The sequence below is a fragment of the Panthera uncia genome, assembly GCF_023721935.1.
Source record: "Panthera uncia isolate 11264 chromosome C1 unlocalized genomic scaffold, Puncia_PCG_1.0 HiC_scaffold_4, whole genome shotgun sequence".
In the NCBI taxonomy this organism is placed as follows: domain Eukaryota; kingdom Metazoa; phylum Chordata; class Mammalia; order Carnivora; family Felidae; genus Panthera; species Panthera uncia.
In genome coordinates this window covers 84,357,182-84,370,776 of record NW_026057585.1, presented here as the reverse complement: position 1 = coordinate 84,370,776, position 13,595 = coordinate 84,357,182, and the positions used below count along the sequence as shown (strand labels likewise).

Below are 13,595 nucleotides of genomic sequence, written 5' to 3'. Positions count from 1 at the left end.
CGTTAAAAAAAAAAAAAACAATTCTTACATGTCACGTGGTCGTGCCAAGAAAAACAACAAAGCAGATAAAAGGACCCAGGCATGTAGGGACTAGTATTTCGATGGGCAGCCAGGGAGGGCTCCCCCGGGGAGGTGAATACAGCTTCGCAAAGGGATGGAGGCCACAGAGATACCTGGGGGGAGACAGTCCCAGCAGGACCAAGGACAAACGCAAAGGCCTGAGCCAGGAGCATGCTTGGCATGTTGAAAAACAACAAGGCAGCCGGTGCCCCCAGAATGGGGAGCTCGGAGGGGAGAGTGGGAGGCGATGAGGTAGATCGTGCAGAGGCCTTGCAGGTCACAGCAAGGACGCTGGCTTTTCCTTTGAGATGGGGAGCTATGGGAGGGGACTGAGCAGCATAGTGACATGTTCTGACCTCCCTTTTAACAGGATGGCTCAGGCTGCTGTGTGGAGAACAGACTGTACAGGTGAGGGCAGCAGCGGGGGGGGGGGGGGCAATAGAATTTGGGATGGGTGAGTGGATTGTAACTCAATTTCCTTGTCCGTCTCCCCCACTAAACTGAGCTTTACAAGGACAGGCACGGAGCTTATTCAGTGATCTATGCACTGAGTAGGCATGGGTAAACATTTGTGGGAGGAAGAAGGCGGGGAGGATAGATTGGAGGAGGCAGGAGAGGCAGAGTCCCCTGGGGAATGGCTCTGCAAAGGCCACAGACAGTGGAGGGAGCAGATGTGATGACAGAGCCAGCTCCCCAGCAGGGTTGGAGGCTGAAGGGGGCAGAAGCCAGGAAAGCTAGTCCTCCCAAGCTGGTGTCCACCCAGCCCAGGATCTATGACCCCCATCAAGGACAGGCTATGTGCAGTTTATGCTCGAGTTTTGCTACCACAGGGACCCTGGAGGGGGGCTCTCTTTCTCAAGGTGAGAGGGTTCAAGGGTGAGGTAGCCTGGGAGAGAGAGCAGCTTTCCTTAATTCTAGCACACTGAGGCCTTGGGAAGGGATAATTTGTCCTCTTCACAGATGATAAATTGAGGCTTCGAGAAGGAAAGGAATTCACCCAAGGTCACACAGCAAATAAGTGGCTCAGCCCAGTTTCCGGGGCTTGGTATCTATAAGACACCTCCTTGGCCACTGCCTAATTTTGGTCTGGGTTCCTCTGCAGTTTTGGGGAGTGACCAAGGGCAGAGGAGGAGGTGACTCCTGGCATTCAGCCAGCCCCGAGCTGCTGCCCAGGCACAGCTACTGATGCCCCACTGGGGGTAGGACCCAGCTGTAGGGAACAGGAGAATGGGGCCCTTCAGGACTTCATGATGCTTTGAGCAGAATGGGCCTCAGAGTGCAGCAGGTAGATGAGAGGCACCAAAGTAAGGGAGGAGGAAAGAGGTTGGGCTTTGAAATACATCTTGGCCTTGCCACTATCTCACTGTGTGACTTTAAGTAAATTGCATCTGTCCAGAAACCTCAGTTTGTGCATCTGTAAACTGAGGACAGCCTCTCTCCCTTACAGGGCTGGCATGCAGTTGAATGAAGCAATAGGGGTCCAATGCTACCTGAAAGTGCTTCCTTCCTGACCTTCCCCCACCCAGACCAGGGTGCTGGTGTCCCTGTCCCCAGCAGAGGCTGATCCACTGCTCCTAGGTGAAAGGGAACATGAGTTGTGACAGCATCTCAAGTCCCAGGCCTATAAATGGATCCAGACTATGTGGGACCTGGCCAGTGCTGATACCAGGTGAGCCCGCAAGAGCCCTTAGGACAGCTGGGTCGTCCCTGGCTCTTCCCCAAGTATCTCAAAGTACTTGTTCACTCTGGGCCTCAGTTCCAGGGAATCTCTTGAGCACTGGTTGGGGGTGGGCAGGAATTGGAGGCCTTCTATTGGGCGGATGGAGTAGGCTGCTTCGATCGTCATGAGCTCCCTGTCTCTGAGGTATGTAAGCAGAGACTGGACAAGCACTGGGCAAGGAATCACTCATCAATGGACATTAGATAGGGGCAAGAAAGTGGGTACTTGGTATGGTAGGGGCTGGCCAAGGACTTCTGAGAGCTGAAGGACAAATATGAGTAAAGTAGGGAAGAGAAGCATGTTTAGGTCTGAGAGAACAGCAGGTGCAATGCCTGAAGGCAAGCGAAAGCCCTGAATTTTCAGGGAGCTGAAAGTTTAGCATGGCAGGAGGGTAGGAAGCGAAGGGCACTGGCTGAGCTGGATGATGTCAGAAGTCACAAGTCCTCATCTAAAAGGGGACCCATCTTAGGGGTCAGGATCCACTCTGTCCCATGAGGGACATGAATGAGGAGTGAGCCAGGTGAAAGAAGATGGGGCAGAGAGGGAATCATCTGTGCAAACACCCAGAGAAGAGGAAAGACAGCTGAGAGGAGATCAGTCTGACTACAGCCAGGCTGGGAGAGGGGGAGGAGGTGTGACTGAGACTAGAGACCCAGGTATGGCCTTGTGGGTCTTGCTGACTTGCCTGGAGGCCATCGGCAGTCCCCAAAGGGTTTTACATGGTGGTTGGAGGAGGGTAGTGGTGGTGACCCAACCCCAGTCAGTAGAAACGTTGAGGAAGTTTGTCTGGGATGCCCTTTAAGGTCCCTGCAGACCCCCTAAGACCCCGCAGAAGCTCTGGGGAGTCCAGCTCTCTTAGGCACAACCTCAGAGGCATCTCAAGGAGGATGAGGAAGTTCATTTGTCAGAGGAACCACATAGAAAAGTGACACCTGGAGGTGAGTGAGGTCTGGTCTCAGCTCATCACTGATTCAATGACTCAGTAAATCTTAGCTCTCAGACCACAGGGGCTGGCAGGACATTCTCTCATCACAAGATGCGGAAGTGAGGCCCCCCAGACGGAGGTTCAATGAAATCGCTCCAGACCACAGAGCAAATCTATGGCAAGGTCAGGGTCAGGGATAAGGAAGCTAGTACCCGCAAAGCACCTAGTATGTGCCAGTCCGGTGCTAGGCACCGCATACACCACATCACTGACTGCAAGTACAGCTTCATTTTGCAGATGAGCAGACTGAGGTGCAGATGGCACGACTCTTGTGCCAGGTCATGCAGAGCTAGGGCTGGAAACCTCGTCGTGCAGCACTTTCGGGTCTGCGTTTAAGGGGGAGGGGGGGAGGGGGGGCGTGTCCAGGAGAGTGAGAGGACGGCGGGGCTGTGTTTCTGGGACTTTCCTCTCTGAGGTCTGAGGCCTGAAATAGTTGCGCTCCAGTGGGCGCCCCTAGGCTTGGCCACACTATCTGCCCCGCCCGCTGCGGGGAGCGGTCTAGACACAGATCCCCTCTCCCCGCATAATGGCGCGAGCCTCGCCAAACGCTCGGAGCGACGTGAACGGGCCCCGGGGTAGCCCGGCGCGCTGAAGCTGGCGCCGCTGCTGCGACGCAGCCTTGTGGCCGTCTACGGGGACGCTTCGGCTCACTCCTCCGCCTTCCTGCGCTCCCAGCGCAGCTACTCCCGACGGCAGCGGCGCAGAGTGTGGCTGCCGCCGCCCCGCGCCAACCAATCAGGAAGCAGAGGCGTACTCCGGGCACGCCTCCCCTATGACGTCACGCAACCGCCCAGGAAGCCCCGCCCGGTGGCCTTACCTGGGAAAGGTCTTGGGAGAGGGCAGTGGTTGTAGGCTCTCGAAGGGTGAAAATAACTGCCATGTGAATCGCACACATTATACCTGCCCTGAGAAATACAGTCAGGGTAAACAGTTTCCTAATTTTAAAATGTGCTTATTCCCTGAATCGCTCTTCAACCACCCATCCGTCCGTCTGTCCATCCATCTGGACCATCCACTCAACCATAGCTACTGGGCACCTCCTGAGTGCCAGGAGCTGAGCTGGGTGCTGGTGATAAATAACGAGGAACCTTGTGCTTGTGTTCACGGAGCTCGGAGGCTAGTGAAGAAGTCTGACAGTAACAAATGCTTATACCAATCATGCTTTTATTACAATCGTGATCCATTCTAGGAACATAAGGTACAGGCTGCTGGGATAACGGAGTGTTTAATTTAGATTGGGGGCTCGGGTCTCTGGAGAAGTTACGTTCGAGCTGACTCCTGAAGCAACAAAAGTGTTCCAGGCAGAGGGAAGAGCTTGTGGAAAGGCATTGAGGTTGGCAGGCACTTAGAGGGTTCTGGAAAGGAAAAAGAGGTCGGCATGGCTGGAAAAGAGTTGGGGGAGGGAAAGCGAGGTGAGATAAGACTCTGGAGCTTTGGAGGAACAGATGATTCCAGACCTTGAAGACCAGAGTAAGGGAGTAGAATTGTATTTTAAGTGTGGTGGGCTTAAAGCTGGAAGGGGTGGGGGGGGGGGTGTCACTTTGTCTTGCTTTAAGATCTTCCTTGCTCTGTGTGGATAATAGACAAGAGTGGACACTGGGAGACCCATTAGGAAGACCTTGTAGGTGTCCTCTAGGCCTGAACTAGATGATGAGAGGGGGGCCATGTGGGTGGAGAGTCGTGAACAGACTCAAGAAATAATTAGGAGATAGGATCTACAGGCTGCCTGGTTGCTGGATTGAGTGCAAGCAGATGGGTGGGACCAAGGAAGATTAAGATTAAGTACCTTCATTGGACAATTATTTATACAGTCTTCTCTGAGTGCCAAGTACTGTTCTAGAGAGACTGTCGAGATTCAAATCCTGCCCCTGCCACTTGCTAGCTGTTTATTTTAGGGAAGTCATTTAACCTCTCTCTGCCTTGATTTCTTCATTTATAAAATGTGGATTCTAATAACACCCCAGAGGATTGTAGTCAGGATTAAATGAGTTATAAATGTAAAACCTTGGATCTGGAGGTCTGGGACTGGGCTCTGGGGCTCGGTACTTGGACTTGGGGCTGAGTGCTTGGGCCTGCTTCTTGGAGTAATCAAGCCTCCATTTCTTTACTGGCCTTATACAAATGAACCTGCCCCTAACTTGACTCTCTTCTCAGTGGCTTCATAGCACATGATAAGGGTGTGACCCTACCTGTCTGCACTGTTTGCTCCACGGAGACCTCAAAAGGAAGGGAAATAGAAGGCTGCTCTGGGCCTCTTCATGGACCCTTTCTGGGGCCCCTATTTTTTTCTGCCTGAGCCAGGAAGCCCACACTCCCTTATCTTCTGCCCCTCCCCCACAGCCATCTGCTTAAAGGAAGTGGCTCTTTAGTTCTTCACAGGAAGCCACAGGCCTCCTCTGCCTCAGCTCCCTCCAGCTACCGCTGACCCAGGCCCTTTGCTGGCCCAGGCCCCCTTCAAGGCTGAGTCCAGAGATGCCCTGTACCTGGCATCATTCTCTGCTACCCAGTCAAGAGACTGTTCTTTTCATTTCCTTGTGTGGACTGTTCTTTTCATTTCCTTTCAATCTCTGTGGCCCAGGTCTGGAAGCACAGGCTGTAGACCTGGAGGTGAGACCTGACTGTAGAGGGTCCTGAATGCTGTGCTCGGGAGTTTGGAGATCCCAGCCTTGGAGGACTAAGGGCCTGCAAGGGAGAGGAGAAGCAGGCCCTGCAGGGATCCTCAGGACTGACCATTCCCGTGAGCTTCAGGAGCTCCTTCTGTAAAGCAGGGGCAACGTCTGATTCGCTTTGGTCTTCAGCATCCATGGTGCTGTCCGCCCCAGGAAGAGCTGTTGGTAATTGGGGAGCGGCTCAAGGATGATGCAGGCAGAGGGAGATTCAGGGTAGGACTGCACTGCCACCTGGTGGCCATAGCCGCACATAGCACCATGGGATGGTAGGAGGTCGGCTCTTAGAGGGAGTGAGGGGACTTTCCAGGGTACCGACCGGGCCAGGAAAGCCCTTAACGAATAAAAGAAATCCCTACGGATTTTATTAAAGAGAAAGACACCTCCAACTTGAGCGCTTGGGAAAGACATTCTAGGTCCAGATGAGAGTCTCACTGCTCCCCTCCTCCATTTCACAGACTATGACACTGAGGCCCAGAGAGAAATGATGAGGACAGAGGACCTCAATGTTGTTTTCCATAAAGTCAGCCACGCAGATGGGATCTATTTTTGGACTTGCCTCAGGGTGTGGTCCCAGAGTGAGGATCTGCCCTGCTGGTTTCTAGTCACCCTCATTTGTGACCAAACATGGCATCCTCGACACCATCACCCACCTTAGTCACCAAAGTTGGCACCACAAGGTGGCTTTTGGCAGCTTCTAAAAATAAAATCCACTCTCAGAGGGCCTGGATCAGACAGGACCGAGAGGATTCCGAAGCATGTGCTTCAGACTCAGCAGTTTTAGACCAGGAAGGACCTCAGAGATCATAATATCTGAGCCCCCTTATTTTAAAAACAAGGAAGCTAAGACTCAGAGAGGGCAAGTAAGCTGCCGGAGGCGCCCCCACCCTGTTGCTGGGCCGGGACTCAGCTTTTTGTCTCTCTGAGGCCATTGCCAAGGAGGGGTCTGAAAGTGCATTAGCATCTCCTGACTTGCTGCCATTAACGAATTCGGGTTTGTGTCCATCATTCTGCCTCACACGTTGTAGACGGGATGATCGTGGTCCGTGATGGCTAACAAGGGCCAGGATGGGTGAAAGGAGACAGGGGCAAGGAGGTGGTGACAGGGAGGGAGAAGGAGTCCATGGATACTTTGGGGGGGCTCCTAGTTTGTGCACTGTGGGCTCCAAGGAGGTAGGAACTGGGTCTCTTTCACCACAGTGTTCTCAGCAGCTGGCACAGTGCCTGATACAGACTGAGTGCCCAGGAAATGCCCGCAGAATGAAAGCAAGGAGTTATCCTGCACAGACCCATGGGATCTTGTGGTAAGAAGAGTGTCCCCTTCGAGATGGGTAATTTTCAGTGTCATTCAGCCTGAGAAGTGCTGAGGCCTCAAATCTGAAATCCTGGGGGCAGAGCTGTCTCTCTCTGGCCTTGACGCTGTTCAAGGCAATAAGATGCCAAGGGAATAATTGTGTGTGTGTGTGTGTGTGTGTGTGTATGCTCCTGGGGGCAGGGCGCCAACCTTGGGAGAAAGGAAGAACAGGGTCTGTGAGTTCCAGAAAGTAAACCCTGACCCCAAAGTCACATGATCTAGTTCCTGGTTGTTATTTGGCTATTTCCTCTCTGCTTTCTGCTCTAATCTTGCAAAGGAGGAAACTGAGTCACACGATGTAACGGAACTCGTGTTACGTCTGTAGGACTCCAGAGGGCATTCCTAGCTACTATGCTCCACTGCCTTATGTGAAAACCCCAGCCTCATCTATGCCGGGAAATGCTGAGTAAAAGGTTAGGGGCCTGTGTTTACTCAGACCACAGTGTTAAAAGGGGGTCAGGCCCCTCATCCCCAGGCCTACATGGGAGTGACAGTGAGTATTATCAAGGGTCCCCAAGGGAAAGAACAAGAGGTCCAGTCATCCTCCCCATGAGATCTGGTGAGGGTGATGGGACAGACAGGCAGATGGAAGGACTGACCTCAGGTTCAATTCTACCCACATCTATTAGCACCTATACGAGGCCTGTCCCAGGCATTGGGGAGAAGAGACAAATTAGAGACAGCACTCTCCCCGAAAGTGTTGAGGGACACACATTCATGTCTCTGGGATATCAACCTTCTAGACAAACTGGGGTGCAGGCTTCAGTAGAGTGTGATGCTCGAGACCCCGCCTTCCTCTGTAGGCAGAAGTCCGCTGTCTACCCGTCTGTGGATGGCCCCAGCCGAGGCGGGACTCTGCAGAGGTCCTATGGTAAGTATCAGGGGACCCAGCCCAGCTTTCGCTCTGGGACACAAACCACGGAGAGTGTGTGTGGAGCAGCTGGTGCCTCTACTACTTTTCCACGAGCAGTGCTTCTCGGGGCCTGGGGCAAGCCAGCGGGGGCAGACAATTGCCATCTGCCCAGATGGCGTTAGATCTGGGGGCAGGAGCAGGCAGGAGGGGACCTCTTCCCCGCCCACCCACACACATTGCTAATTGAAGACGAATTTCTGGGTTATAAGTGGGGGAGGCCTGAGGACAGCCTACGTGGCCCTTTTGTGACAAGATGTCGCGGTTCGCACGTGACCGCTTCCCAGGGAGGCGGACCTCCCAGGGAGGCCAGTCTGGCATAAACCAGAACCAGGGCTGGGACCCTTCTGTCCTCACTGCCACTTGATTTCGAGGGCCTCTTTGGCCTCCCCCTACCTGGGTCCAGGCACCCAGGTTCCCCTGGACAGGACTCCCTAACTTCAGATCTCCCCCCTAGGTCTGGTCTGGCCTTCCTTTCCCACCCGGAGGGTGTAAAGCCTCTGTATGCCAACTGTCCACTTTATCCCACTTTATCTTGGAGGGAAGGAGACCTTGCCGAGGCTCTGCTGGGAAGGAATCCCAGAGGAGGGGATGTCTGAGCTGGGTTACGAGCTTCAGAAGGACATTCTAGGCGGAGAGAACAGCATGTGCTGAGGCCCAGAGACAAAGCCACCTGGTGGCGTTCCGGGAGCTGCGGTTGGCTTGAGGGGAGAAAGGGGTTTGGAGGTGTGCGGACGAGGCAAATTGGAGCCAGATCTTGTTGGGAGACTCACAGAACGACAGAGTGTTTTCTGACAGGATTCTATTCTGCTTTTTCCACTTAGGTCATTGATGAGCGTGACAGAAAGCTCTCGACTACAATTGGAAGGGAGGGCTTTCTGGGAGCCTCCGCCTACTCCTACTCCTCCACTTCCTTCTCCTTCTCCCGGCTGTTTTCAAGGTGTTTGTGGACAGTGTAGCCCAGAAAGGCACCAATCTTGCCCATGAGGGCACTGCCACCACTAGCCCCTATAAAGCAAATACAGTCAGGTCACTTGGGGCCCAGGCACGAGGCCTGGGAATCCAAAGGTCTGGAAATCATTAGTTAAGCCCAACCTCTTTATTTCCAGTTAGAGAAACAGAGGCCCCGAGAGGGGACAGGAGTTCTGCAAAGTGAATCCTATTTCCCCCTTGACTTGCCGTCTCCAATCAGAGACGTGTTCCATAGAAGAAGAATACACAGGGGTGCCTGGGTGGCTCAGTCGGTTAAGCATCCACTCCTGGCTCAGGCCACGATCTCACGGTTCGTGAGTTCGAGCCCTCATTGGGCTCTCTGCTGTCAGTGCAGAGCCGGCTTCAGATCCTCTGCCTCCCTCTCTCTCCGCCCCTCCCCTGCTCATGCTGTAGCCCAAAAATAAATAAAAACGTTTAAAAACTAAAAATTAAAAAAAAAAGAAAGAAAAATACACAGATAACAGCTCATCTTTTCACGTCTGTGGTGAACACACAGTGTTATTAATAATGCTAATAACAGCCGCCTTTGTGGAGACCTCCCTGTGGGGGCTGGGGGTTCACAAGTAAGAGATTTCATCGTGGTCACAACCCTGTGATGTGCATGAGTGTGAGAGTCTTACAGCACCTGACTGTTCCTAGCCTTGCCCCCACCCTACCTCCCACTGTTGGGGTGTGGCTTCCCTTCTGCCCCCTCTGAGAAGGGCTCTATTCTTCCGGGCTGGTTCTCTGAGCTTTTGTCATCCAGAATTGAGAGCAGATGGAAGGTTCAGGAAGGCAGAGGGGAGTCTGTCAGGGGCAACTTTTCTCCAAGATTTTGAGCCCTCAGAGAGAGAGAGAGAGAGAGAGAGAGAGAGAGAGAGATGGAAGGAAGCAATGAAAAAGAAAGGAGTGGAGGAGAGAAAGAGAGAAGTAAATGCACATTTTTTTTAATTAAAAAAATTTTTTTGATGATCTCTATACCCAACGTGGGCCTCAAACTCACGACCCGAGACCAAGAGTCTTATGATCCCTTGACTGAGCCAGCCAGGCACCCCAATGCACATTCTTTTAGAAGGGTCATTCTGAACTCTAGCTTTTCCTTTCATGGTGTTCAGGAAATACAATTCAAGACCAGGGCTGGTATGAGGTTGAATTGAGTGGGTCACTCCACCTTTCTTTCCTCTTTCTTTTCTTTTTTTTTTTTAATGTTTATTTATTTTTAAAAGAGAGAGAAATTGAGCATGAGCAGGAGAGGAGCAGAGAGAGAGGGAGACACAGAATCCGAAGCAGGCTCCAGGCTCTGAGCTGTCAGGACAGAGCCCCACAGGGGCGGCTGGAACCAACTAATGGTCAGATGGTGACCTGAGCTGAAGTCCCACACTTAACCGACTGAGCCACCCAGGTGCCCCTAAGATTTATTTTTATTTTTAGGTAATCTCTACACCCAGTGTGGGGCTGGAACTCACAACCCCGGATCAAGAGATGCATATCCACCGACCGCGTCCGGCCAGGCGCCCCTCTCTGCCACCTCTCTTTGCCACTCTGGCTCTCTGAGTTTGAGCAGATTTGTAAAATGTTACATTGAGGATGGTCATCCCTGTTAACAGATGAGGAAACTGAGGCTTGTTGTGATCTGGCCAAAGCATCAGTGAGGCACCCCGCTTTGGTGGCTAAGAGCGAGGAGTCCGACTAGGTTCGAATCCTGGCTTTGGTGCCAACTGACGGGGAGCATTTGAGTAAATTACGTAACCCCTCGTTGCCTCGGTTTCCCCACTGCATGACGGAGATTGTAAGGACACCCGGCTCATGGAGTCACCTGGCCCTGGCATCCCCGCCCGCGGGCCCGGTCGCCCACTCACCGAGGCTCTGCAGCACGGCCACCAGCCCCCCCGGCGGGCACACCGCCCCCGTTCGCCACCGCGGAGCAGCTCATCAACCAGGCGGCCACAGAGTTGGCGGCGATGCCCGCGCTCGTGAAGCCCAGAACGGGCAGCCCCGCGGCCAGGAGCCCTGGAGGAAGGGGAGGCGGTGAGGGAGCGCCCGCAGCAGGGGCCCCCACCTTCCGGAGCTTTCCGCCCTCTGGACCCACCTCCTCCGACAGCCATGTAGGTCAGGGCGCCCCAGACCCCGGAGCCGCCGTCCTCCGAGCGCTCTTCTTTTGCCTGTCTTCTTTTGCCTATCGGGAGGGGACAAAGTGGAATGCGGAGCAGGGTTCCCTGTACTGTGCCTGGTGCTCAGCACCACCCCCATCCTTCCATTTCGGGGAGCCTCGCCGAAGGGAAGAGACTTCATCCAAGGCGCCGTGCCTGGCACATAACTGGCACTGAGCACACTTGGGTGGAATGGAGGAATTGATACGTAAGGAGTCGAACCTGGGACTCTGGCTACAGTGACCTGGAGCTGTCCACTGTCATCGCCCTTCTCGTCCCGGAGCCAGGGTTCCTGAAAGTCTACGCCGGGCTTCCGAAACTCTCGGTGTGTTTATCTCCCAGCCCTCCCTGGCGCCAGGATGCTTACCTGCCTCCACCCCGCCGCAGGCGAAGAGTAGCAGGTGGCACAAGAAGAGCGATACCGCCTTCCGCCGCATGGTGGCGCCGCGCGCAGGCTTTGTCACTGGCCCAGAGAAGGGGATGGGGAGATGAGTCTCCAGAGTCCTTTTGGATCCGCGTGGTTGTTTTCCCTTTCTATTCGTGGAGGAGTCCATAAAAAGCAGCAACGTGCTCTGGACTGAGCCCAGGACCCCCCTGAGGAGCCGCGGGCTTTCGGTTTCCTCGTGGCAACAACAGCCACGCAGCAAATAGTTGCCGCCTAGACAAGCACTCAAGACTGTCGAGTTCAAACCTCATGCTCTTTCCATCGTAGCACAGAATAGGAAAAGGCGTATGCCCCCAAACTCACCTCCAGTGTGATCTTTGTCCGTTCAGTGCCTTTTCCTTGAATTAAAAACAACCTCCCATATAGTGAGGACTTCCCACTTTATGGCACGAGGTCAATTATCCCCGTAAGAATCCCTTGAAATACATGCCATTGTTCTCAACCATGTGTTATAGATAAGGAAGTTGAAACCGGATGAAGTTAAGTAACATTCCTAAGTCTGACCAGCTAGGAAGTGGCAGTCAGGATTCAAACCCACACTTGACTAATGCCCAAACCCACACTTTTTAAAAATGTTTATTTTTGAGAAAAAGGGGAGGGAAGGGGCAGACAGAGGGAGACAGGATGGCAAGCAGGCTCTGCGTTGACAGCCGAGAGCCTAACGCAGGGCTCGAACTCACTAACCTGAGCCGAAGTCTGAGTTTAACTGACTGAGCCACCCAAGTGCCCCCCCAAACCCACGCTTTTAACAACCACTCCAGATACCTTCATCTGCCCTCAAAGATAAACTCACTGTCACATTAGATCCTGCGTTAAAGGGGTTTCAGACACAGTCCAGTCCTTTGGGCAGGCAAGGTAGCTTGATCTCCATTTTACAGATGACAAGTTAAAGCCCAAAGAAGTGAAGTGTCAGGGTTAAGGCCGTAGACTGTTGCCTTGGTGCCTATAACCTAAGTCTGGGGTTTGGCACCCCAACCCCCTAAAAGCCCCAACCCACCTCCTCAGACCAGTCTTAGCCCAGGGCACTACAAGGGACCCAGGGGTATAGCCTCCCTGTAGAATGGGTATCGTGGCTCTCGGGGCATAAGGCTCACAGGCAGACAGCCTGGCAGAGGCTTGGCAGCTGACATCCATACTTCCTGGCTTTCGGGTTTACCTTGGAGGAGGGGAGAGGAGGAATCTTCCTTCCCGGAGCCTGATGGTAGATGGGAACAGCAGTGAGGTTATAGCTCTGGGGCTGAAGGCTGGCTTTTTATAATCACATTTGGACTGCCTCCTCTCCTCCCCAGGCAACCAACCAATCCTTGTCAGACTTTCCATTTCCTGCACTCATTCTGTAGTTTCTTTTCTCTTTTCCTCCAGCTCTGCTCAGTGACAGAATCTCTACCGTATCCATTAACAGAAACATGTAATTCAAGCCAGGGATTTTCTGAATAGCTGAGAGTATTCAAAGCAGATCATGCTAGAGCGGAATCCATGGTCCTGCTGGGCTTAGTGAAGCCGGAACACCAGCTCCTCTTGGGGCACAGAAGCCTTTCACAATTCAATTCAATTCAATTCATAATTATGCCTACCATTTATTGGGAACTTTCTGCATGCCGGGGCCTGTGTAAAAGGCTCTATATACGTGATCTTTTTCCTATGCCACAACAGTCCTGTGAAGTATCTATTGTTTATAATCCTCATTCTGCAGAGGAAGAGATTAAAGCTTGTGGAAATGAAATCACTCGATTCTGTGTATTCTTTGAACCTTTGGTTAGTAATGCCTGTAGAAGCACTATGGTTAAGAAATGCAACCTATGGTTGGAGTACATAACAATTCTAAATTTTTTTTTAACGTTTTATTTATTTTTGAGAGACAGAGACAGAGCATGAGCTGGGAAGGGGACAGAGAGAGAGGGGGAGTCACAGATTCCAAAGCAGGCTCCAGGCACTGAACCATCAGCACAGAGCCGTCAGCACAGAGCCCGACGCAGGGCTCGAACCCAGGAACCATGAGATCATGACCTAAGCTGAAGTCAGCCACCCAACCGACTGAGCCACCCAGGCGCTCCAAGTACATAACAGTTCTAGTAAGAATGAATCATTGCCTTCTCCAAAGTGGAACGGGTCGGGGTGCTGATATAACTGACCTGCCACCAGATGGCTAGCTGTTCTCCCTGACTTTTGTTGCTATACTGCTCCCTACCGTTGGCTATTTGTTGGTAGTTGCTAGATTAACTTCGCTGAGAGGGAGCCCGAGTTGGAGGGTCCAATCATAACCTCCATCTTTGCCACCATGGCCATTCTTTTATGAGTCTTTTGCAAAGCAATAGAGCTGCTAAATTTAGAGA

At 52.8% G+C, this 13,595-nt stretch overlaps 1 protein-coding gene across 1 annotated transcript; it reads right to left on the bottom strand.

Moving 5' to 3' along the window:
• Nucleotides 1–8,480: 8,480 nt before the first annotated feature.
• On the bottom strand, nucleotides 8,481–12,521 carry IFI6 (interferon alpha inducible protein 6). The gene is given in 6 exon segments (XM_049617666.1): nucleotides 8,481–8,703; nucleotides 10,527–10,557; nucleotides 10,559–10,677; nucleotides 10,757–10,843; nucleotides 11,185–11,280; nucleotides 12,419–12,521. Coding segments are annotated over 5 exon segments (417 nt in total). The 5' UTR covers nucleotides 11,255–11,280; nucleotides 12,419–12,521; the 3' UTR covers nucleotides 8,481–8,593.
• Nucleotides 12,522–13,595: the final 1,074 nt, after the last annotated feature.